This window comes from Dermacentor silvarum, chromosome 3, assembly GCF_013339745.2.
Source record: "Dermacentor silvarum isolate Dsil-2018 chromosome 3, BIME_Dsil_1.4, whole genome shotgun sequence".
Classification (NCBI taxonomy): Eukaryota; Metazoa; Arthropoda; class Arachnida; order Ixodida; family Ixodidae; genus Dermacentor; species Dermacentor silvarum.
The window spans coordinates 219,424,829-219,449,622 of NC_051156.1; the positions used below are offsets into that span (position 1 = coordinate 219,424,829).

Here is a 24,794-nt window from a genome sequence, read left to right on the forward strand (position 1 = left end):
CTATGCAGAGAAGCAGGGCGTACGTTTTGTTTCTCACGATGCTTTGTGCTCTTTAATGCTGCTTCATAGCACCGTTCTCTAGCATTTGAAAACTTTAACAGAAAGATAATGAGCTCGGAGGCGCGTCGCCGAGCCTCATTTAGCCACCAGTGCTGCAGTTTCTAGTATTTAGGGATGGGCCCGAAAAACAAACGGGCGCCCATTCGTCGGGAGTACAAGTCTCTCACTAAGGATGCGCTGCGTCAAGAACTGAAATACCGAGGCATAAAATCGTCGGGCAAGAAATCAGACATGGTCAGTGGCATGTCAGAGCGCTGTCAGAGACACCGCAACGCATGAAGTCATTGCCTGCTTTCATTGACCGTCTAATTTGATTGGATACGCCTCACTTTAGCATATGGCAGTTTTGGTGCCCCGTCCTGCATGGCTTTGCTACACTTGGTATGATGAATTACACCGTTTCGCTTTGTCCTATTTTTTCCGCGTCGGTGTTCAATATCAGCGCAGCAGCCGACACTGGAACGCCACTCTACTAAGACATTATACTAGGGGAATACTTAAGTGGTTGTGCATATACTCTGTCCTGTCGAGTGGAGGCCACTTCAACAGTTGCTTCTTCATCTCCGAAGGAGGAAAAAAAAAAAAAGTTCTTAGATAATTTAATCGGTCATATCCGGAAAGGAGAAGACGTGCCTGAACCACTAAAATACAAGCATTTGTATCTTATTTGCTCGTTAATTGCGTTTCTGGACACGTACGGCAAGCATTATTTTAAATTTATTTACTGAAACTGTAAATGAAATAATGGTTCTGACCCATATCGTATCACTATAGAATGCCAGAACTGCTGATTCAGCGACAACGGCATCCGGGATCAGCTTTCAGCAAGAGATAACGGCGACTCGTATCGACAAACTAAGGACGCCGCTCGCTGCCTTGGCGACGGATAAACTTGCGGATGTTACGCACCGGCACGCTCGGATACGCACGCGTAGCATGCGCGTAGGTGTCCGAGAACTTCCGTTAGAGTAAAGGATGTCACGTGCTCGCGCTAATAGGGTAAAAGAAGAAAGAATGGATGAGAAAAATGAGTGCGTGGTCGGCGTGGTGTGATAGCAGCGCAACGCGGCTACGGCAAGTGCACCTGTCGCGCTAGTTTCGCTCTTTGGGTTCACCGCTTTCCGTAGAAACAGCTGTGCATCCTGCCTCTATCACACGCTGTGTGTCAGAGTGGAGCACACGCTACGTGCGTGATCGCGTCACCTTCAAATGGACTAGTGAACGCGCTGTGAGTGGTGTCCTTTCACTCTACTCTTCGTCTTCTCATTTGGCTGCGGTTACTATTTGTTGTTTTCCACGGAGCCAACTTGCGGGATTTTCCTGCTGGCTGCGAAACCGCGCTTTAGGAATCTGGGCGCTCACCGCCCGGAAAGAAAAGTCGTCTGCCACGTCGCCATAGAAAAGTGTTGTAGCGCTTTGCATTGTGATGCCGAAATGTTTTCTTGTGCGAGGAATCTTCGTCGTTATATGTGACACAACTCTGAAGATTTCTTGATTCCGGGACTTTTTGCTGGCAGGCTGTGCTGAGGTAAAATCACTCTGGCTGAAGCGCATGCTCACTTCCCCCTTTGTTCAAGGTAGCGCGCTCCGGGTCTCGGGCGAGCTTCTCATTGCCGCAATCACGCTCTACTCTGATCGTGCCGTTCGTTGTAGTCACGCGCTGGTGTGCCTAGGGCTTAGTGGACCGTGGGCTCACACGCAGTGTCGTGCGCAGCGTGGCGATTACAGAAGCGTTTCCAGCTTTTGGTGGCGACCGTCGAAGTTGCGTTGCGTATCGCAAGACGCCATGGTAAATCCTCCTCTAGTAAGTATGAGCTAGAAGCACAATAGACCGAAACTAGTATGCCATTGTTTGAGCAGATGTGGTTTAGCTCTACCGAAAGGTGACTGACCCGGTGTCGTTGGCCGCTCATCGCTCGGTAACCGTGTACTACACTCCCAATACGCCGTCACATGGCGTGATCGAATGAATCGGATTCGCGTCACATTCAGCACTCACCTTCAGCATGGATGGTCGACGCGAACTGCCCGTATTCGTATTGAGTGGCCCTATTGATGACCTTGCGCGTCACGTGCGACTATTCCATAGATGATGCGCCGTGCTTGGAGAGCACCGCAGTTAGTGCATGGAAGACTACGCACTTGGTTACCGACCGGTGTTCTAGTGTGAAGTAATTGCTTGTTTTGGATACATCTGTCGAAAAAAAGAAGTACTTGGCAGATGGAGCGACTGGATTTACTGGGAGGAAGTAATTGCCGGTGATGGCCATGACACGTAGAGTGGTGTAAAGTGTTGCGACGGTTTTCGAATTGTGCCGTTAGTCATTGCTGTGCTGACTTTGTTTTGTAAACAAATTTTGGCTAAAGGAGAACGTGAATGGGCTACTGGACTGTTCCGTGCGCAGCTCGTTGCAGGTCTTGCGCATAACACACGAAACTATCGCAGGAAGAAGACAGACGAAGGCTACAGGAACGCTAGTTAGCGTTTGTCCTTTTGCCGTCTAAACTCAGCCGGTGCGTTTTTATTTCGCATTTTCGGTGCATAGCCTAACGACAGGCTCTGCAACCCGCCCGTCACAAGTCTTCCTCCGTAGTTGCCAGTGAAGTGTACCACTGACCTAGAACATGTCGCCTAGGTCACTGTCTTGCATTACTTTTCGCATATATATGAGTAGCATTCGTTTCGCATTCATATTGCACCAGTTTAATGGTTTAACATCAATTAGCTAGCCCATGGACCTCTCACATCATAAGCACTTTTTATGCACGTAATTTAAGTATGAAAAGTGTGTGATGCATGTGTGATGCTAGTGTGCTAGGAATAGGATTTATTCACATGAAACTTAGCACCTTGATTAAAGAGCTTGGAGTTTGGAAAAAGGCAGCAGGCCAAAATAAATGTTCCTGATAGTGGCATAGAGAAAGTGGAAAAATCCAGTGCTGTCTTGACCAATAGCCTTTATGCTGTCTCCATAGGAGTGAGGTGACCTCTTGTAGCTAATTTCCTGTGCCAGATTTCTAAGGCTTTACATTAATGCATTACTTTGCTACGAACTTGAAAATCTCACATTTATTCTGCTGTGGTGTCTGCAGTTGCACTCTTGTTCATTCGAGCTTCTTGCTGGTTGACTTAAGGGTTGTCAATCAGAAAATAGATTAAATTTGAACTTAGTGTTGAATTGCAATTATGTGTCAACGTAGTCTTCCCAGGTGTATATTATAGGGGGCATGAATAAAACATCTAACCATCATTCAAACAATAACTGGGAAAGTATGGATTAGAATGGAAATTGGATGATGCTTGCTTACATTAAAAGTGCTACATTGAACATTTTTTCACCATAAGTACACTAGTTGGGTGTTCCCTTTCATATGAGCCTCCATTATTGACGGAACATTTGGCATGCAAAGTTAGTTCGAAGGAAATTCAGTCATTTCTGTATTGCGAACAAGTCATACTTGTTGTGGCGAATTGTGCCAGTACAGATAGTAGTACTCGTAAGATAAAACCGATTTTGCAGGGAAGCAATAACAACAGCTATGTTCATCATTTTACTTTTAGCCATACAGTTGACGTTGCTAATTTAACAAATGTAATTGGGTTTCTTGTTCACCTATGGTATATTGAAAGGCCCTCAGCCATCAGTGGCACATCTCTGCAGGGAAAGCTTGGGCTGTTTTTCTAATTCCTTACGTTGAGCTGATTCTGCATGCCGTATCGATGTGTTGTGTTGTACTTTCCTGAGCAAAGGTGTCTGCAATAAATCCTTTTTGCAATGAGTTTCACTGCACTATGCTGTCGCAAAAGATGCTGGTAGTAGTAGTCCTTAGCAGGCTGAAGGGCAGCTATGATAAGCGTTTGTACCATGACAAACCCGCTTAGCCCTGGAGATCAAAACATGAGTTGAAAATAAAAACTGGCGGCGCATCCTTCCTTTGGAGATAATTAGTGATGTTAATGCAATTAGCAATCTGTCCTATGATGAGTGTAATTGGTGTAAATGGTGCACTTATGTTTCCTTACCAGTGGCACACACCCAGTGCTAGGAAGTGAGGTTGTCGCCCATGGGCAATAAGAACTTGCACGCGACCTAGTTCTAAGTGACCGAAGTTGACATCAAAGAAGTTCATTGAAGAGCAGCACATAACCAGTGGCACATGCCCATGGGAGACTTAGCCAAAGGTGGTTGGTTTTGGTCCCGGTTCCCTCAGCACAGCAGCCCGATGCTCTACCCATTAGACCATGAACTACGTACTGTACCCTGTGGCCCAAGTTAACAAGAAAGAGGTTAGTCGAGGACAAACAGACATACTGCAAACTGGGTGAAGTTCCCAAAGAATGCTAATCACATTAGAAGGTTCCAATATAGGAGTGGGATCGAGGAGATCTGCGTGACAACTTTCACCTAAAATTGACTGGAAACATACACAATGGTGTTCTCCTAAGCATTCCCCATAATGTTGCCTTGAACCCAAGTGCAGCAGAAAATTGGGGAAAATGGGTACTAAGGTGCCGTTATCATGGTGCCGGCAGGGTTGCTGCATATGCGCTCTGAACGTGGTATAATAGGCCTATTCTTCTGTTCGATTAAACATTGCATGTCTTCCTCACGTTGCTTGTCAGCCTGATAGCACGATTGTGCAGTAATATTTGGCTATATCGGTATCTGTTCTTTCAGTAAGGGTTAATGAAATGTTGCCTACCGTCTGGTAGATAAGCTTAGTGTGCATGTTTATGGGCCCTGCCAGGTGAAGCGTCTGGAAAAGTGGGACCAGGACCAGATGGCAGCCGATGCAAGTGATTCCACCAAGGTGGAGTTGGCGGTACGCCAGCGCAAGACCTCGGAGTCCCTAGGTGGAGTGGCCAATGGGGGCCTGGCCTCTTCTGCCAGCTCGCAAAAGGAGGCCCTGCGCATGGAGCTGCTGGCTGGCTGTGTGGACCGCAAGAGCCTGGTGCTCTGGCGGAGGCCCATCATGACATTGCGCTATTTCTTGAGTGAGCTCTTTGTGCTTGCCCTTGACATGGGTGTCAGGTGAGTAAACATACTCTCTCCCTGCATCCATCACTGGCATTGTCATTTGCAGAACATTTATTTACAGGCTTAAGGGGACGCTAAATTACTTAAGACTAATTGTCTGTTGCTATTGAACTCTATTTGTGGCTTTCTCAGAGAACTAAAGTTATAACTAGACTTCCATTGTAGAATTTCATGCCCAGGCTGCACTGCCAATGACATCGGCATGACTCTATGAGAGTACGAAATGAGGCTAGTTGGGGGTTTGCATTTACCATAGCAAACAGTGTTGATGACAGGGAAGAAATACAAAGCAGATATGCTGGCTATCAAATGATGATTTTATGTAACATTGAGTTATTGAGAAAGAATGCACCATAAGAAAAAAGAATAAGGCACAAGGAGGCATTCAATGGTGAACAGGCACATCGACTAGCCAGAAACAGGCAGTCGACTAGCCTGGTTTTGCATACTACAGGCTATCTGGTGCTCACGGGATTTCTGCAAAGCGGCTCGGAGGCAGTGCATTGCTATTCCCCTTTTCACTATCTTAGGGGGAGCCAAATTATAGTTGAGAGGTTTTTTGGATCGGAGACAATACGTCCAGCAAAGTAGACTGTCATTGAAGCTGATACGGAGATCTAGGAGATATAGTCGACTGCATACTGCTGGGTTGCCTGAAGACACAATAGTGTCTGCAGCTGAGAACCTCATTTATGAGGTCTAGCAACACCGACAGCCCACTGGGCGATGTGAACAATGGCACCAGGTGCGTCCAGTGCCGGTGCCCTACATGCACAATATGTTGCACCGCCTCAATAAGGTAGCGGGAAAGTGGTGTTCCCGTCGTTTTCTTGGTGCCCACAGAAACTATCGAGAATGTGCCGCATGTTGAAGGAAGGTGAACGTACTGACGCTTGTTTGAAAAAGAATGCCACGCGCCTTGTTGACTGCCATGTGGCTGTAGTTTACATGATTCCGATATCGTGCGGCAAGTGCTATATTGGCTAAACGGGTCAACAATCACTTGTGGGAACATAAGGCAGCTGTCAGTGCCTTAGGCGACTGGTGGTCATATGACTGATCATTGTCGTAGGTGTTCATGTGCCACACAGTTTCAAAGCACTCGTGTGCCCAGGTGGCTCCAGAGGTAGGTCGATAGAGAAATATTCTAAACATTTTGTATCAAAAAGCGGGTGATAGGTGCGTAAGCACCCCTTCCCTGGCTCTCACCAAGAAAGAGTGTTTGTATTTGGTAAATAACCTGTTCATTGGCTTGTTCAGATAACTCATGTGTTAGAAAGGGTAAAGGGAAAATTGAATGTTGCCTTTTGCATGTAGGTTCTGCGAATACCATGAATCCTATGTTTCGTTGTAGTAAAAATTCAGTTGAAGTCTAGCGTTCTGTCCTGTGTGCTTCTCGCTGTCGTTCGGTGTCTTTTTCGCGCTAGGGAATGATGTCTCAAGTCTGTAATAAGCACCAACTAGCCCAACTATCTTCTCTAATTGTGCATAATCTGTGTTTGCCGTTGTGCTTTCTCTTGTTTGTCTGCTGGTGTAGACGACGTTGTACTTCCATGCAGGCTGTGGCGGAATAGGAAACAAGTCATGGCTGCATTGTTAGTGTTCCTTCTATGCACTATTGCCTACTACATTGAAGGATCTCATCAAAAGGTAAGCAGCGCTTGTATAAACGTTCCTTTAATGTTGTTAAAACTGAAAGAAAAGGCCAATGCATTGCTTTTATTGCTCGTCTTTCTATCATTCATGCTGAGAAAGGAGTGTTAGGCAAAGTCATGGAGAAAAGTGTAATTGCATGAAAAACTTGTAGCCTGTTCATTGCTGTACCTTGTGGAAAAATTCTTGCCCAAGAACATTCTTTGGTCTGTGCCTTGGAATTAGTGGTGGGAAAAAAGGGGGGGGGGGGGGGGGAGGGCTAATGGAAGTAGGCACAACGGTGGACATGAAACTATTGCAACTGTTGCATTTGGCTTTACACAATATTTTAAGCAAGCTTAGGGGCTTGCTTGTCACTAGAAGCAACGAGACAATGGGCTACCCCTATTTACTGTGCAATTCTCTGTATCAGTTTTATAGGCAAAAATTAAAATTAAGCATCGCTCATTTCTATTTGAGGCAATTTGTTCTGTTTTATTAGGCTTAAGTGTATATCACTGTGTGAGAGGTATGTAAAGTGTGCATTATTTTGCTTTTTTTAATGAAATGTGTGTAGGAGAGGTTGGAATCGTGGGCGATAATTTTGCTTTTCTTTGCAGTACATACTGCTCATAGAGAAGAAAATGCTCTGGTGTGCCTATTGGGTGGGCCTTGGAGTTCTGTCTTCTGTTGGCTTGGGGACAGGTCTACACACATTTCTGTTATACCTGGTAGGTATACCTTGTCCCAAATATATTTTTTGTTGGGGGCAAGCAATGATGAAATAATGACTGCTTTATTGATGAGGCTCATGCTTTGCCCCTGTGGAGTTTGGGCTATGCAAAAACGTGATGTACAAGATGATGCATTATAACATTTCAAGCTTGGTCATTTTCATGTGGTGAGCACTAGGTAAACAGCCTGCATTTGCTTTTCTGCATCCTCCTCCTTGCTAAGTGCTTGCCGTCTTTATGTTGGTCTCTGTGAAGCTTGTGCCATGCAGTCCACCATACCAACTTTGTTTATCGAGCTTTGAAGCCACTTTTAACATGTGAGGGGACATGTTTTTAGGCTATGTACTGGCACCAATCTAAAAATTTGGTTCACAGGCCCAGAGTTTGGGAATGTGTTCAGGGGTGGGGGAACAGTGTTGCTCACTCGCCTGAACCTCGGTGTGTACGTGCCAGGCATGTTACAGCCATGCAGCTGAGCCTGGCGACAGATCATGTCACTTTTGGAGTAAGTTGCTTTGAAACTTTTGACAAATGTTGTACTCGAACATGCTCATTCTTTAATCTTCTGAATCGTAAGGTCAGGGACCATGGGACATATTCATGCCATATCTTGCTACGGGGCAAACTGAAACATCTTTCATGTCTGAATTTTTCAGTAAGATGAAGTGCCTATGTACATTCTTGCTTTAGTTTTGTAGTTGACATTTATGTGCACTCACATCCCATAGCATTCACTTTACAGCTGCGCGACTTGTCAGCCTGCTTTTGTCTGACAACTCTGATTCTGCCACAAAATAGTCCCCGAGATTGCAGAACACAACCCGATATCTGTATCCAGATGCTCTGTCTTCCCATTTTGTTAAATCTGTCATACCTTTTCGTGCATGTCTCATATCACATTTAGCTAATGTTGGTTCACATTGTACAACCTATCGTTCCTATTCCCCCAGGGCCCTTACATAGCTGGAGTAACATTAGCAGCTCATGAGTGTGGCACGGTGGATTTTCCTGAACCTCCTTACCCTGATGAGTAAGTACACAACATGTCCATTGTGCCATGACATCAACTATTGTTGATATTGTTAGCTACAATAAACCGTGCGTAGTCCAAGTAGCAGTTGTAGTGAGTGTAGAAGGATCTTGTGCTCAGTCAGTATATTTAATGTGTGCCACAATAGTGCTGGGTTCCTCAGTAGGCAGTGCGAAGTATGAAATGATAGATTGAGCAGAATTGTGCATGGTAACATTTAGTAAGTGTGCTTGCCTATAAGTTGCTTTCTTTTGTAGCTTAAGTTGTAAAAGCTCTGTCAGAAATGTATGCTAATTTCACTTTGAGCAAGTCCTATTTTGGTGGCTCATTGCTACATGGTGAAACAAAGTGTCATGCAGAATTGAGAGCAGTAGCGATTGGATGCTACTAAAAGTGCTACAACAGCACTTGAAACAGTTATTTGTGTCTGTAAAGCTTTTTTATTGTGAAAAACATATTAAATGGCATTTGCATAAACTGCTTGGGCAGAAATATCCTCGCACACCAGAGCCATTGTCTGATTTGCAGCAGAGCAAAATGTGGTGATGATGACTGCTTAAATCACTGATCTCTACTATGTTTTGCTGGATGCCGCTTCGCCGCTCGCAGAGCCGGGCGCAGGTGAAGCCAGTGAAAGCGCGCTACCGTGCGGCATGTCCTGGAAGCAGGGCATATGCTGCACTTGTACGTTTGGTCAGATAATACTGTAGATGCACCAATTTTTGTTTGTGGTTTTCCGGGTTTAGGTTGTGTTCTTGTCTGTGCAATGTCCGGTAAGAACATATACGATAATCTGAGTCCGTACGTGATAGTTTTTTTTTTTTTTTCTTACATAAAACTTTTTCTCAATCACCAGTGTTTCCAGTGTGTGCCACTCATATTAGCGACGGTGCAGGCGCTGCGATGGAAAATTCTGTACGTCTTCCCAAAAGACTTCTCTGGCTTACTACAGTAGTTTATGGCACAACAAGCAGCTATTTTAGGGCAAGAAAAGAATAAATGCTGTACTCCCATGCACGCAAAGTGCCGCTGCAAAGGCGCCAAACGCCAACTTTTGGGACAAGGCTGGCTTCAGTCAAAGGTGCTCGATGCACTATCCAGCCCTCTATAGTAGAGATCAGTGGCTTAAATTGTATGTTGGACATGCAGTACGGTTCTTCTGATGATTGAAACAAACAGCTTGAATACCATATTTACTCGTGTAAGGCCCTCACTTTTCTTTAATGGCTATTTTACAGGGTGCGCGTTTTGCACACGGCAGGTTGTTACTCATTGAAGCTCGAACTGTGCTTAGACTACAATACAGCATAATGCAACCACTGGCGAGCGACTATGAACACTTGTTCAGTTGTTCTCGTTGCTTCCGCTGCCCTCAACGTTTGAAGAGTTTGCCTCATCGGTGCTCCCCCAAAGCTAGTCCTGCCATCCATTAATGTTTGAGATTCCCATCGCCTTGAAGGCTCTTGACGACATTATTAATGAAACGGCATGTCAGGCATTCAGAATTTACACACATGCGACCAAAAGCACGATGCAGCTAAACCTGACAGACAACGCACCTCAACACAGCCAATACCATTGAAGCACAATTAATCTATGGCTCTAACCAGTTTATGCTGATTGGGCATGATAGGGATCTAGTGGGATATGGTGACAAGGACGATGCCATTGTTGGCATGTCAGTAACTAGTGCCATTCAGTAATGGCTTGTGGAAATTAACCAGCATGCATGCGTGGCCTCCGACATTGCTAAGGCACCCTGCTGCGATTTCGGAGGCCATGCATGCAAGTATGTTTGTGATGCTCAGTGAAGCTTCCTTTCCCAAATTTTTGCACTCCAAAATGAGGTGTGGGCCTTGCACGAGTAAATACGATACTGTTTATCTCTAAAGTTTCCCATGCGACAGCGTCCAAGTGATCCTACTGCCTAGTGACACCCACGCGAAGTGGCACCTAATTTACCCATGTGGTTCGGGCACTATGAATGACTGGATTTCCTATATCAGCATTAATGCTCATGAGCAGTGAACATGGCCAATTGTGCTTGCAGGATAATCTGCCCTGAGGAGTCTAGTCCTGGTGCCCATGTAGGCATCTTGAAAGTGATGAGCAAAGTGAGACTAGAAGCATTTATGTGGGTGAGTGAAATGTATGCATTGTTTATCTTCTAGTTGAATGGTATTTGTTGAAACTCTTATTTAGTGCTGGGTTACCCATATAGTTCTTGTGATCTGTGAGTGCTGTGTGTGGGTCTCTTCGATTTGTCATCCTGGACTATTCAGGACTGCCTGAGACATGTACAGTTGGCATCACCCTTGTGCAGAGCCGGGGGAACGGCAGCTGCCGGGGTGCTCTGGAGCTAGCCAACGACAGACGTCACTGGCTGCCTCCCGAGCGCCCCGGAGGCTGCCATTCCCGCGCTGACACAAGGGTGACGCTGACTGTACACCAGTCCTCATTGGCTGCAAGCAGCGCCTTTGGCATCCCTGGGCACCCCAGGAGGACAAATTGAAGGCAACCCTATATAGTGACGCGTGTTATTCCCTTAGCGCTTACCGCTGCTTCGTTTTGGCTCTTGTTTCACAGTGAGATCACATTGTATGGTTGGGATTGTTAAGTACTATAGCACTTTTACATGCTTCGTTTGTCAAGGAAAATAATGTGAAGTTGCCTTCATCTGTGCCTCTCGCAATGAGTGATGTCCAAAACATGGTGACTATGACATTTCCTTGTCACTTAAAGCTTCTGCAGCATGGCTAAGCATGACCTTCAAAATTAGTTTTTATTAACCCCTTAACAGCCAATGATGAGATAACTCGCCATCACAATGAACGTCCTCTGGTGCTGATGACGTGCTAACTCGTTGTTTAACTTGCGATTTTGACAGGATTGACTTTTGGCAACTTTTTTTTTTTTTGCACTTCTAAAAATTTTTTCGGAATTTGTCACGGCAGTTAAGGGGTTGATCACTGGGAGGTGTGATGTGGACACCAAGAAGGGTGCAGATCGAGGCAACTTCACATTATTTTCTTGACAAATTGGGTAAGAAACAGTGCCAAGTGCATTGAATGATCCAGACCATGAAATATAGACTTGCCGTGAAATTTGAGCAATTGGTAAGTGCGCAAAAGTTATTTAAGAAGGTTTAGAGGAAAAAATGCAAGTCGCTGCCTTTGTTTTCGAGTAAAGCTAAATTTTTGCACGCCGAATCAGTTCTGTAGAAATTCATGTTAGAAAAAACTTAGGCGCGCAGACAGACACAATAAGAGGAAAACGAACAACGCAAACGGCGTTTGTGTTGTCCGTTTCTCTGTTATTGTGTCTGTGTCTGCATGCCTAACTTTTATTCTAACATGAATTCCTACCAAGTAGCTCAACTTCCTGTTGTTCCAGTTTTACAGGAGTTCAGTTGAACCTGATTTACTTCCTACTATCTCTGAACTAAGATTTTTGCTGTGTGATGGTCTGTAGCAATTTGTAGTAGTGTTTACAAGCCTGGCAATAAAGTTGATTAAGCCAGGTAGCCCAGTTTCTGGACTCGCTATGTTCAAAACTAAGAGCCAAAATTACCCAGGTGTTGAAATGAAAATTTATTTAGTGGTACGAAGTGGGTACGGTAGAACTTCATACATACGTTATGAAAAAAAAAAAAAACGAGGAAACGCGCACGGAAAACGCATACCAACCAAGAAACCTTGGGATTCGAAGTCACTAAAAATTTGGCAGACTCGACTGTAGCTGACATCTACGTAATGTGAAGCGTTGCGCAAATCGTTGCAGTGTGAGACACCAACGGGCTTGAGCGGCCTGGGGCGCAGGTTATTGTCTTTGCGGCTTTGGCAAGCTTACATTTATGCTCTTTGAACTCTGCCTGGGTCAGCAGCTTTTTACAGGCAGGGCAGTCTGCAGGAAATGACGTGCGCGCTCGGCGAGAATCGTTGTGGCAAAAGACATAGACGCTCGTTGAGCTGGTGTGGCTTGAGTGACCCCAGGCATGCTTTGCCGTTTTCCCATTTCTTTGTGCTTTAAGACGACGTCGGGAAACAAACAAAATCAAGCTGGTTGGCGACGCTGAAACACGATGCTGTTAGAGCGAAACAAGATGCTCATTTCGCACTGGCTGCAGCAGGGAACAATGGCGTGTTTTAGTTATCGCTTATTAAACGCGTGCAGTATGCTTTGTGGGGTCTCGCACGTGCTCTTGGGACAAAGGAACGACAACACAGTAGTGTAAACAATCAAAAGGGCATTTATTGCACCTTTCATACACTAATGCACGATAGAACATTCACATGGGCGCGTGACAAATCAAGGAAGTCCGACTCACCGCGACCAGATCGCGAGCGAAATGTTCGCCCCATGCTATGACACCATCGCCTAGTCGTTCACGTGTACGGTCACGCGAACGGTGGCGCGTTCGAACGATCCGTGTTCATCTATACCGGTGTCCTGCTCCTAACCTCGCGAGACTGTCTCGTGAAGCGTGGATCGGCGCACGTGCGGAATGTCCGCATTGCTCACCGACCCCCACGTCAAGAGAGCAGCACCTTCTTTCTTTTGCGCCCAAGTAACTCCGCCGTTAGGTGGCGTTAGCAGCGCGACACTCGCCCCATCTCTCGCAATGCGGCGCAACTCCGCTGCCGTTAGGTTATGCGACAAAGCCGGATTACAGAAGACGGGAGCCATGCGGGGAAAACAACATCAGGGGACGCGTGAGTCACGCATCTGCATAGCTTCCAACAGCACTACGCCACACACACTGTGAAACAGATAGGTCAAGATGCTTATCACAATAGGGTTGGCGGCAATGGCTGTGAATGCTACGATCCCCAAGAAGATTTGCTGGCACCGGAAGAGAATACTGAGTGCGTGCAAGCATTCTGACGGGACAAGGGCAGGCGTGTACTGCGGGAAAGCTGCCCTGGCGGGCCCCTACTGCTCTGTCGTGCATGCCTCGTGCTTTTTCTTGTTCTAATGGGATCTAGCAGCCAGAAAACGGATCATATAAACGCACTTTGGCGATGTACTGAACTTTGGTGCTGAGAGACTGTGTTTACTGGGAACATATTAACTGGTGACAAAGAAGCGTAATTGTATTGGGTCGTTCTTTGTGTTCTCTATCGTGGATGTTGGCTCCGGAAAATGGTACAAACAGGCCTTGCAGGGACACAAATATGCTCTGAGCACAGATAAAATGTGCATGAGCAAAAGTTGAAGAAACAAAAGGGTTGCACGAGTTGGAAAAGACCAAAACACATGCATGCAACCAACCAACCAAACATACTAGAATAATCAACCTTAAGGTTAACCGTTCACATGCCCCTCTCAGAAAACATCAACACGGGGGGCCCCAACCCCATCCAAGTAAGCTGGTTGGTAAGGCTTTCAGATGTTTACAAATTTTAAAGGCATTCTTTTAAACTTGCGTTGGATTTAGATTCTCTAACTGCTTTGTAATACTTATTCTCTTGAAAGGTGCTTCAGAGAGAGAGAAAGTGATCAAGTGTGAACTACTTTTTGCAGGGTGCAGGCACCGCTTTGGGAGAACTGCCACCATATTTCATGGCAAGAGCCGGTGAGTTTCTGTAGATTGTGTAATGACTACAGTATCCTGTTGCATTGTGCCTGTGTCATTATCCGAGACTAATGGCGCCAAACAATGGTTTTATTTTTAAGCGAGGTTATCTGGCAATGAGGACCTTGAAGATCTTGAGGAGTTAGAGGAACTCATGGAGAAAGAGAAGACTAAAGACCTGGTAAGCATTCACTGCTGCATTCTTTTTTTTTTTTTGCTTTATTTGCACTGGAAATTTGCCCTGACTGAGTACACAATTTCAGTCTGTCCTGGACAAGGCAAAGCTGGCCGTGGAAAAATTAGTGGAAAGAGTTGGCTTCCTTGGTATCCTTGCCTGTGCCTCGGTACGTTCATTTCTTGTTACTATACTCTTGTGCAGTTTTGTTAGCCCAACAAGCTCAATTCTGTTTATAATAAGTGAAACTGATCAGTCTGCTGTGTGAAATGAACAGTGAAAGAATCCCCAGTCAAGTTCAACTAAATGTTTTGCTGTAACCTTGGTGTGAACTCGCCTGCTGCTTCTGGAGTGAATGCAGTGGTGCAGACATGATTTTCATATACTGGCAATTTGCTGCCTACATTTGCATGATCCACGACTAATTGTGCTTGTCATTTTCTGTTGTTGCGACTTGTGGGTCATGGAAGTGGCTCCGAGATGCCCAAGAGTGGCCCTGAGATGCTCGAGGGCATCTCACAAGGTGCAGCTTGGGGTACACTATTTTGTGTTTACTTTTGGTGTTCATGCTATGTCTTTATTTCCTTGTAACCTTGTTCTACTGCAGATCCCCAATCCACTATTTGACCTGGCTGGCATCACTTGTGGACACTTTCTAGTTCCCTTCTGGACCTTCTTTGGGGCCACCCTGATTGGCAAGGCCATCATCAAAATGCACATTCAGAAGCTCTTTGTCATCATTGCCTTCAATGAGAACCATGTTGAACTCTTGCTCAAGATGCTCAGGTTGGCTTTTAACTTATCTCCTGTGGTGTGTGTGCTGTGCGTTATGCATCTGTCTGTCAATGAGGAACCTTTGCTATAGGACACTTGTTTTTTTGTTTTTGTTTTTTTTTCTTTTTAACCTTGGTGCTGACTTTCACTTTCACTTATTACCTTAAAGACCCTGGTTAGGGGGTATTACATAAGGGGTGGGTTTACAAATAAAGGTTACAGAGAGGGATCTTCATGACAAACAATATGCAGTTAAGTTGTCCGCAAAGGTTGATGAACGCGTGATGGCTGCAATGTCACGGGGAAGGCCATTCCAGTCCACTGCTGTGCGAATAAAAAATGAGGCCGCAAAAATAGTGGTGCGAGCATGTGCGTGTGCAATTGAATAAAGATGGGACGTACGGTGAGATATGGGGGTTATGTTCGATCATTGGGGTTATACTAACATGAGAATAACGAGCTGTGAGCGTAACATATGGCTGACGTCTTCAAGATCGCAAAAGTTGAAATTGCAGTAGAACCTTGTTGATACGATCCCGTTTTGAACGTCTTCTCAGCGCCAAGTTTCGAACGTCTTCCCCGCGCCAGTGTTCATGAACGAGAACACAAAAAATGGCCCAATATAGTTACTCTTCTTTTACCGGTTAATATGTTCCCAGAAAGGACAATCTTTTGGCACCAACGTTCAGCACATCGCCAAACTGCGATCGTATCATACATTTTCTGGCCACTAGATCCCATGTGAGCCAGAAATGGTGCTGTAGGAGGTGCATGTGAGAGCAGTAGGCGCCCACCATGGCAGTTTCCTCTAAGTACTGCACATGTGCAGTACTTCCTCACAGTACAGCATGTGTGGTGTAGTGCTGTTAAAAGCGTACTACACACTTAATAGGCGATAATCCAAATGCACCACTGTTCCATGCTGCAGGCGGCGTGATGTGAGTGTCAGTTTTACTCTGGCAGCATCGTATTCTGGTGTCGCGCACGAGCATGGTTTCGTTTGTTTCCCATAGCTGTCTTAAAAGAAAGTATGCAATCGGAAAATGACAAAGCGCATCTCGGGCTGCTCGGGCCCCATCAGTTCGATGCACATTGGCATCTAGTGCCGCAACGATTCTCGCCCAGTTATCACGTCAAAACTTCCCGCCAATATGTCCCGCCCGAACAAGATGCTGACCCAGGCTGAATATGAGGAGCACAAACGTAAGCTTGTCGGTCAAAACTGCAAGAACGACTACATGCGTCTTTCGTAGGTCGCACCAGCTTGGCATGCGTCAGCTTCGTTCTGTCCACTTGCTAGTGTTTTGTAGCGTTAGCTACACTGGCCTAGCCAAGCCCGTTTCGCGCGGCACATCAAGAGCCGTGCTGCGCATGCGCAAGGATCAGTGATGTCACACGGCTTGCGCACCGAAGCCACCGGAGCCGGCACCTCTCGCGCACTCCGCCGCCGCCGCGCGCGCGACTCACCGCCGCCGGTCTGCGCATTTCAGAGGAGTGACGTCGTAGCGTGTGGTAGACGCACTGGCGCCGGCGCGCGCTCGCTGTGCAGTCGCCGTCTGACACTGCGCTGGAGCCGCTGCGCTTCTGACTGGCGTTTGCCAGTGTGGTATAGCCATGGAGAAGGAGAGCGCAAATGCTGCTCAACAGCGCAGAAGAACGGAGAAGCTTGACTCATAAGAATAATCTTATCTTAAGAATAATCTTAAGAATAAGCTAAGAATAATCAGCTGAACCTTTGCTAACGCTACGTATATCCTGGCATCAGTAGCGCACCCAGGATTTCTGCCAGGGGGGGGTTGACAGTTTGCCAATATACCATCTAAACAGCACTAATTTCGATTTCTTCACAGGAAATTGTCAAAAAAATGCGCTTTTTGCGAGTGTGCAGGCGATTGCGCGTCTTACATCTTATTTACAGTACTCAAATGCGTAAGGAAAGAAAAGGGGTTAAACAAAAGGGGGTTTTAAGTCGGCCTCAGGGGGGGGTTACAACCCCCGAATCCCCCCCCGTCGGTGCGCCACTGCCTGGCATAGCCGAGCTAAGCCACTGCAACTTTTTTCACTGGCAATTCTTATGCACTTATCGGGTTGTACATTGCCCCGGTATGGATGTTATTTCTCACATTTCTTTTTTCAAAATGTATGAACAAAGTTCTACTGTATATGATGTGATATAATGATAGATCTAGCAACCACAGGCAAGGAGGGACATAAAGAAGTGGAAGGCAGGCACAAATACACAAGTTGCTGTTGGCTTTTCACTTCAGTCAATTGTCGCTGCTTATCTTGGCCGTACTGTAGCAGTGCTCGTGGTGCTTTCAGAGTCTTGACAACAAGATTATGACTTCTTTGCATTTGTCCACAGTGAGTGCAGTGGGCTTTCTTCTATACACTCAAACCTTGTTATAACACACTTGTATCCACCATGAAATACCTTCATTATATTTGATATTTGTTAAAAGCATATATTTTTTGCATGCCAATATCGGTGAGAAACATTTTAGATTTATTTTGTTATATGTGTGTTTGTTATATCGACGTTTGATCAACCAAGGTCGCATACAATGTGGTTGATATAATCTTGACAGATGATGCAAGTGTGAGTGTGTTCCACTGCTCATAAAATTTCCTGAAATGAGAAAAGGTAAATTTTGTAGACATAGTAAATATTGTAGAACATAGTGCTGTAGCTTCAGAGGCAGCCAGCCAGGCAGCCAAGAGCTGTGAAGACTGACAAGGCAGGGAAGCAAGCTGCGTTTGAGCACCTCTCCTAACCATGCACTGCTAGACTACTGAGCTGTCCCTGGGCAAGCATAGGTGTGTGCCTACGATGGTGTGGTGGCCATGTGGATGGTAACATTGCGTGCAGCTTCCTCATGAGGTTTATTAGTGGACACATTTATGCTGCCACATTTAGGCTGTTGACTTTGCCAGACGTTCTGTGTATTGTAGTGAGGGTGTTCGTTTTGGAAGCGGCAGCATGGTACTTAACCGAGGCCCACTTCAGTGGGTCATTCCTGAAAATCAAGTGAGCGCAAGGCAAAAGGTTCACCAACATCTTTCTCTTTCGCTGTGTATAGTGTCTGTTGGCGCTGATGTTCTTCTGTACAATATACTGTACTTACTCGATTTCAATGCACACTTCTTTGAGGAACGATTCACTAAAATATGACACGCACATTAGAATTGAGTATGAAACCAAAACTGTAACGGGTGGTGTTCAAATCCCCTCGCCCTCCAATTTAATATCCCACCTTCTAATCCGAACAGTTGCAATGAGTGATGTCCCGGTCCTCTTCATCTTGGACACAATAAATTTTCTTTTTCCAAGTGATTGCTATTTGCTATTTCTCTCTCTTACCAAGAAAATCTGGCGAGGCAGCAATCAAGGGCATTGCATTGTGCATTTTTTGGGGTGCATGTTAAATATGAAAATTGGGGTGCATGTTAAAATCAAGGGTGCTTTAGAATGCAGTAAATGCGGTATATTTCTTTGTATGTGTTTCTAGTTTGAGACTTGCCTTCTTGATAAAAATTGGGAAGCCTTTCTTGCACTGTTATGTTGGAGTACAAATTTTATCTTTATCTTTGCAGATACATCCCCTATGTGGGCCGCTACCTGCAGGCCCCCTTCAAGGAATTCCTGGCCAAGCAAAAGGCCAAGCTGCACCGCAAAGTGGGCTCCCACGTGGCTCAGGTTGTGCAGCATCGCTTTTTTCCGTTCTTGGCACAAAAAATAGTGTTCCTTTGTGCACCAAGGAATAGCCGCTGTGGTCATTTCATTCAGCTACTCACTCGGCGAGTGTGCATTATCCTGAATGAAATTGTTTCAGTTCACGTGGCATGGGAAGCAAACTAGTTAGCAGGACTATTTCAGCGTTCAAATTTTCAATTTTTGAAATTGGCGCAATCTATATGTATATATATTTATTTTTTTCCTCAGAAGTTTGCCCAATGGCATAAACTATTAAATATATAAATATAGGGTTGTTTCAATGGTGTGCATCAATAGTGCTCAATGGTTGGTCCCATAGAGCAAGAATCGTAGTGCAGTGGTCTTGTGGCACAATATATTGATGAGAATTTCTCTTGCGTTACCATGGTGCGATACATACTGACGAACGCGATATGTGTGCAGTGCCTTGACAATTACCATTGACCAGTCAACAAAATAGAGCGTCTAAAGTAGATGATAATGCATCATAGGTGTGAACGAAACTTTTGTTCATGTCTGTAAGGATACCAAGGCTATGAATTGCATTCATGCCACAGTTGAGAAATCCAACTTGATCGCTTGTCACCACATTGCCCTAAACACCCAGGTGAACTGGCTACACATGAGAAGTGTTCAAAGTCAGTCGGCACAGAGCCTGCAAGGTGCTGAGAGAACACTTTTTCTTTTATTAGTTTGTTTAGCTGTTAGCCTGGCACTGTCCTTGTCCACTTAGTTCTGCTTTCTCCATTTCCAGTCTGCTGGCCGTACATGTAGTGTTTTCATTCTGCATGCCCCTTCCTCTATTTTGAGTCATTGGATGTTACTAACGGTGTCATATTTATAGGCTTTGAATAATGGCTTATGTGTATGCATAGTATTCAACCAAGGGCTGTATTTTCGGGCAATAAATTTTGGAGATAGTTTCATTTACTCGAGACTTGGCTTGACGTGGCACCAGACGTGTTCACATATACAGCCAACAAGTTTCATTTACTCGAGACTTGGCTTGACGCGGCACCAGACGTGTTCACATATACAGCGAACAGCATTTCTGGCGATGTGCCTTGCGAGTCTCGTGAAAATGAAACTGTCTCCGAAAGTAATCGCCCAAGAATACCGTCTTGAGTGTCAAAAACGTTTAGGGAATGCTTGTGTGAAGTGTTTGCCTTCAGTCAAGTACAACATCACTATAAGGAGTTGCAGAAGTTATGGCAGTAGATTGCTTATTTTTGGCAGCTCTGTGATGTCTGTGAATTGGACTCGAACATAGCGTCTGATGCTTTGTGCAACTTTGCTGTAGACCTTTTATCCACACTGTGGCAGCAGTGTCTTCGTGACCCCAGAAAAATTGCGTGCGGTTTGGCCAGTCAAATTTGCAACAAAAACTAATTACTGTTCCACTGTCGACTTCTTGATGATCTTGATGCATTCAAATATTAAAACAATAAGCCCCATGTGCCGAGCTCATGTATGAGCCTTCTTGTGCATTTCAGAGTAAACTTAATTTATCAACAATGGTCTATCTGCATAGCAAAATTGGTGCCAGCTAGAGAGTCCTACATTTGCAGGCCATTAAAGCTTTCATGGTCTTCGTTACTGGCTAAATTTAGCGGGCTGTTTGAGAGGGCATTACTGGAAGTCCTTAGGGACTTGTCTTAGCAAGTTGCTTCAGAGCGCCAAAGAACACACATTATGCAGTCACACAAACAAACAGCCGAAAATGCATGTGTGTATATGTGAGTGTGTTCTTTTGCACTCTAAGCAGCTTACTAAGATGAATTACTACCAACTAGCCTAGCTAACGACTTACAGACTTCTTTGTGTGTGTAAATGTTAAAAGGGTCTATAATGTATTTGCTCCTCATTTGATTTCGTTCATACTGATGTCTTTGCCTGCACTGTCTTTGTAGGAGAGTTCACTGCTGGCTTGGCTCTTTGAGAAGCTGGTCCTGTGCATGATTGTCTACTTTGTCCTCTCCATCATCAACTCGATGGCCCAGAGCTACCACCGGCGACTCTCCAAGGGCCAGAAAGCGATGTCGGCACCACGCGGCAAGGTGGCAGTCAGTTGAGCTTGGATTGTGTGCCGCTCTTCTGTGCGAGGTGCTCAGTTACGGAGGTTGATGCCGTGTGTGTGCACTGCGGACAACAGTGTGCCAGATGAAACAGAAACATAAAAGGACTGCTAGACAAAAAGACTGCACTCACCTTCCCTCTCCCCACCTCCTCCCCGTTTGACATTGCTTGTAAACATTTGCGCCTTCTTTTCAGCCGTCCGAGTGTTTTCTTTTTCAATATACAAATATGGTGAAAAGAGAGAATGTACCATTTCTTTTTCTGTGCACCTCTCCACCTAGCCACCGCAACAAACTTTTTATTTCTTTATGGCAGGAGCTCCTTTATATTTTGTTGTGCTTTGCAGTTTTTTGTTGTTGCCAGCATAAACGTGTCTTGCTTACACAGCTTGTACATAGGAGTGTGTAATAACATTGAATGGCATCTGCAAGAAGTTTCATGTGAAGCACAGACTCCTGTTCCTCAAATGGTGCTTTCTTTTTCCCCCTTAGTTACACCTTGTCTGTTTCCAAGTGGCATGTGCCTGGCTCTGCTAAAAAACTATGGACATGTAATTAAATCAGCACAGTGCAAAAGGTGACGGTGTGAATCTGGTTGCGTTGTACATATTGACGGTATTGGAATTCCTGTATTGCCAGATTATGGTGTGTACATTTTAAGTTAGCAAAAAAAAAAAAAAGGTATTAGTCACTTCTGCCCTGTCTGAAGTCGGCACAATCTGTACAAGGTCTTCCCTGCTGTCTTGTTCATGATTCGACCACATCAGGGCTAGAATTTTTCAGAAAAAGATCTTGTTTGATGGGCTTCTGCAGCTGTATTATTGCTTTGAGGCATCAACTCTTTTAGGTTCATTTGCATCACCTGCAAGGCATAGTGGGATTATCAGTGTAGTGGCGACTACAAGGGTGACAAATAAGAGCTGGTCTTCGCATTTTAAGTGTAGAGTGGTTGTGCAGAAAAACAAGGCACCATTTCTTTTTCCTCACAGACAAGCCTGTTACATAAAGTAAGCACCATGTTTGCAGCCAAAACAATGCTTTTGAACATGGAGCAGGCTGTAATATTGTGCTTGTAGGCTGTGGTGTCAATAGAATGATACAGACGGTGGGACTTGTTCGCCTGAATGGCTGCCGATTATCCTGTGACCCTAACCAGTGCAATCTTGGAGGCATCTTTGTTTAGTGCGATCATTGTATTTGTCAAAGTGATAGGTAAAGCAAGGCTTGTAAATTGCATTTGTTTGAGATGTGAATGTTGACGAGCCTTTTGACATCGCAAAGGCATGCAACTAGCTGAGCTTTGAGGCTGTGAACACACACAGGGCGCTACATTAGTGCCCGCTAATCGCAATTGTAAGTGTGAGCTATCAACACATTGTGTGTGTGTCCAACTCTGGCCAAGGGACTCTTCTAGAGCTGCCATCGCATGTAGCTGCAGAGCTTATCTGAATGATTGTCTTTCCTCATTTCAAGCTGTCCAACTGACATTCCCTAATCACCTGGAGGACCCCCTTGGCTTTTCTGTTACGAGTGAATGTTTTATTTCACATTGTATGTGTGGGAGACAGCTTCAACAAACCTTTTGCAAATATCAATTTGTGGGTGAGCGTGACTGATCAACCAGGAATGTTGTGCTTGGCACTAGAGCAAGTTGGGAAGAATTTCCTTAGGTCATGGTGTATTAATCAGACTGGTCTCGACACTCCCAATCTGTAAAAAGTTATATATATTTAATAAAGAAAACTATACAGATTGCCACTGGAATCTTCTCTCATTAGCACAACATATCAGAGTGCTGTTTTTGAAGCAAGGGGCATATTCTGTACACGTGAAGCTTTAAGCTGAAGCAATAAGCATCCTATTTAAAAACATTGATATATAATTTAGCATAATTGATTTCAATGTCATTCACAGGAAAAGCCTACATGCACACACAGCAGGTTACAATGCAAAAGAAATCCCTTAAACAGAACTACACTGCCAAACAGGTTGTTGCATAGGAAAGAACAGGTGATGTCCAGTTGTGACCAGTCTAGGTTTTCACAAGCTTCAGATGTGAAGCAAAGTGGAACGTTGTTGGGCACGAAAAATCACAATATGGTTTTACTAAACCTACAGTTGCTTGTGCCCAACAATACGACTTGCCAAGCGACACCTAAACTTGTATTGAGCGCGGAAATACAATCAATATCTGTGGGCTTCCAAGCGCTAAGAGCCAACCCTACTCAAAGCAAGCAATGCGCTCTTTACATGCCTTAACTACGGCGATATTAAGGGCCTAAATAGGGCAGTATATAGCTGACTCGGCTCGGAATGTCTGCCGCTTAAAACAGGTTTTCAGGGAAAACTTCCTCTCGTTTGACTATTTCTTCACTAGGCAGGCTAACCGAACGGCAATTCTAGAGAGCCGTGTCTTTGGGCTCTGGGTGACCCGCGAGGCGACACTGTTACAGCCGAGAACTTTAGTAGTAGACCGAGTCGAAGGTAAGCTTGGACGTTTCCCTCACATCCTCCTTGAACGTCAGGAACTGATCCATGCTGACAGGCGCAAAACGCTTTACCCTGTACTGAGCGAGCTGCTTAGCGCCTTCAGAGAACTCTGACATCTCGAGCAGTGCATCCTTAAGAGCCAGCTTCGTCTCCTGGGGCAGCGCCTTCCTAACAACTATGGGGTACGGGGGAAGCGACCCCCACGACTCGATCACGAACACCTGATCTTTATATGACGGGTTCCGGTCGAAAAACAACGCCAAGCAGTTCGCGTCTACGGCGGCGGCATCCACTTGTTTGTTGAGGACCATGTAGATGGAGTCCAGATGCGACTTGGCACGCAGTTTGTTGCCGAAAAATGTGGCGGTCTCGCCGCGTCGCTTGAGCACCTGGAGCGTTATCTGGTTGCCGCTGAAGGACTCCGGGCCGGTGTAGGCCCACCGGCAGCCGCGTAGCTTCTCGAAAGAGTCAACGCTGGCCTCCTTCAAGTCGGCGTTGATAATTACGTCTGCGAAGTGTCCCGTATCGCCGCTGCCTTTGCGATGCTCGTGCACGGAAGAAACCGGTAGCAGTTCGACGTGCTCGTTGCCGGAATCGTGCATGCGGACGAAAGCGAGGGGGCTCATGAATGCGATGTCGACATCTCCGTGAGCAAAAGGGTCGCGCCGGTCAGCCGGAGGTCCAAACCAACGGGACTCGTAAATCAACGTGGTGTGGACATCGAGCCTACGCTCGAGGTACTCCAACACGGCCTCAAAGAACTCTACAGGGATTCCGGGGCTAAGGTAGGTCGCGGCGCGTATCACTTGCGGAGCCATTTTCTTCGCAGTCGTCGGAACTCCTATCTGTAATCGTGAGAAGGTCTTCGGTGGCGTGCCAACAGCAGCAAATGACGCCGGACGTCGGCACTCGTCGAGAACTCTGCGTATCGCCTATCATCCAACAGATGGGCATCCGTTCAACGACGCACGCGTCGCAAAACAATACCACAACAACTCATACATTTCTTGCTGTAACCACCTTCATGGTAAGGTGCGTATCAATCCTGCCTAATGTAGTGCACTCTATGCTGTATGTTTAACCGCCAACCTCTTGTGGCGCTAGCTACATAATAATCGTTACCATTTGTAAGTTAATGGTTAAAATTATAGACTTAATTAAATGAATTATTGAACGTATTTACTGTTTATTAATACAGTTAAAATATAAGGTGCATAAGTGAACACACATTTGTCCCTAATATTACGTTCGACCCGTTCCACCAATGAAATGCAAGACTGATAGCGCCCTCGTGCTCCTAAAGGTTGCTGATAAACGACCGGAGACAGACAGGCGTTTTTCATTTATGCCGTGGTTACCGTGGTTCATAGACCACAATAGACCACACGTGACCGTGGTTCCGTAATATATACTGCGTAAACAACCAATAAATTCTACCTTGTTTTCTTTTTTTTAACCCTTAGTCGAATAAATATGTGCAGTCGTATGGCTCTAA

General features: G+C 45.4%; 2 protein-coding genes across 5 annotated transcripts; one reads left to right on the forward strand and one right to left on the reverse strand.

Annotated features, from left to right (window-relative positions):
- LOC119446689 (vacuole membrane protein 1) lies at positions 1-22,565 on the forward strand. 4 transcript variants are annotated; one of them, XM_037711192.2, is made up of 12 exons: positions 1-294; positions 4,810-5,093; positions 6,659-6,749; positions 7,352-7,462; positions 8,416-8,495; positions 10,546-10,633; positions 14,019-14,070; positions 14,172-14,251; positions 14,334-14,414; positions 14,853-15,031; positions 18,614-18,716; positions 20,645-22,565. In XM_037711192.2, the coding sequence occupies exons 1-12, from the start codon at positions 175-177 to the stop codon at positions 20,804-20,806; spliced, it is 1,431 nt and encodes a 476-aa protein (XP_037567120.1). In that variant the 5' UTR covers positions 1-174; the 3' UTR covers positions 20,807-22,565. The 4 variants fall into 4 exon arrangements, with proteins under 4 accessions (XP_037567120.1, XP_037567119.2, XP_037567121.1 ...); XM_037711191.2 differs by lacking the exon at positions 1-294 and adding an exon at positions 1,064-1,288; XM_037711193.2 differs by lacking the exon at positions 1-294 and adding an exon at positions 1,332-1,588.
- Positions 22,521-24,342, reverse strand: LOC119446692 (uncharacterized). The gene has a single exon (XM_037711198.2). The coding sequence runs from the start codon at positions 24,115-24,117 to the stop codon at positions 23,272-23,274; it is 846 nt and encodes a 281-aa protein (XP_037567126.1). The 5' UTR covers positions 24,118-24,342; the 3' UTR covers positions 22,521-23,271.
- Between the last annotated feature and the right edge of the window lie 452 nt (positions 24,343-24,794).

What these genes read in the sequence shown, in the direction of transcription:
- LOC119446689 (XM_037711192.2), top strand. Translation starts at nt 175, where the DNA reads ATGGGCCCGAAAAACAAACGGGCGCCCATTCGTCGGGAGTACAAGTCT. An exon ending in TTGAAGGATCTCATCAAAAG is followed by an intron (nt 6,750 to 7,351) that starts GTAAGCAGCGCT and finishes TTTTCTTTGCAG; the next exon opens with TACATACTGCTCATAGAGAA. An exon ending in TGGGCTCCCACGTGGCTCAG is followed by an intron (nt 18,717 to 20,644) that starts GTTGTGCAGCAT and finishes CTGTCTTTGTAG; the next exon opens with GAGAGTTCACTGCTGGCTTG.
- LOC119446692 (XM_037711198.2), bottom strand. Translation starts at nt 24,117, where the DNA reads ATGGCTCCGCAAGTGATACGCGCCGCGACCTACCTTAGCCCCGGAATC.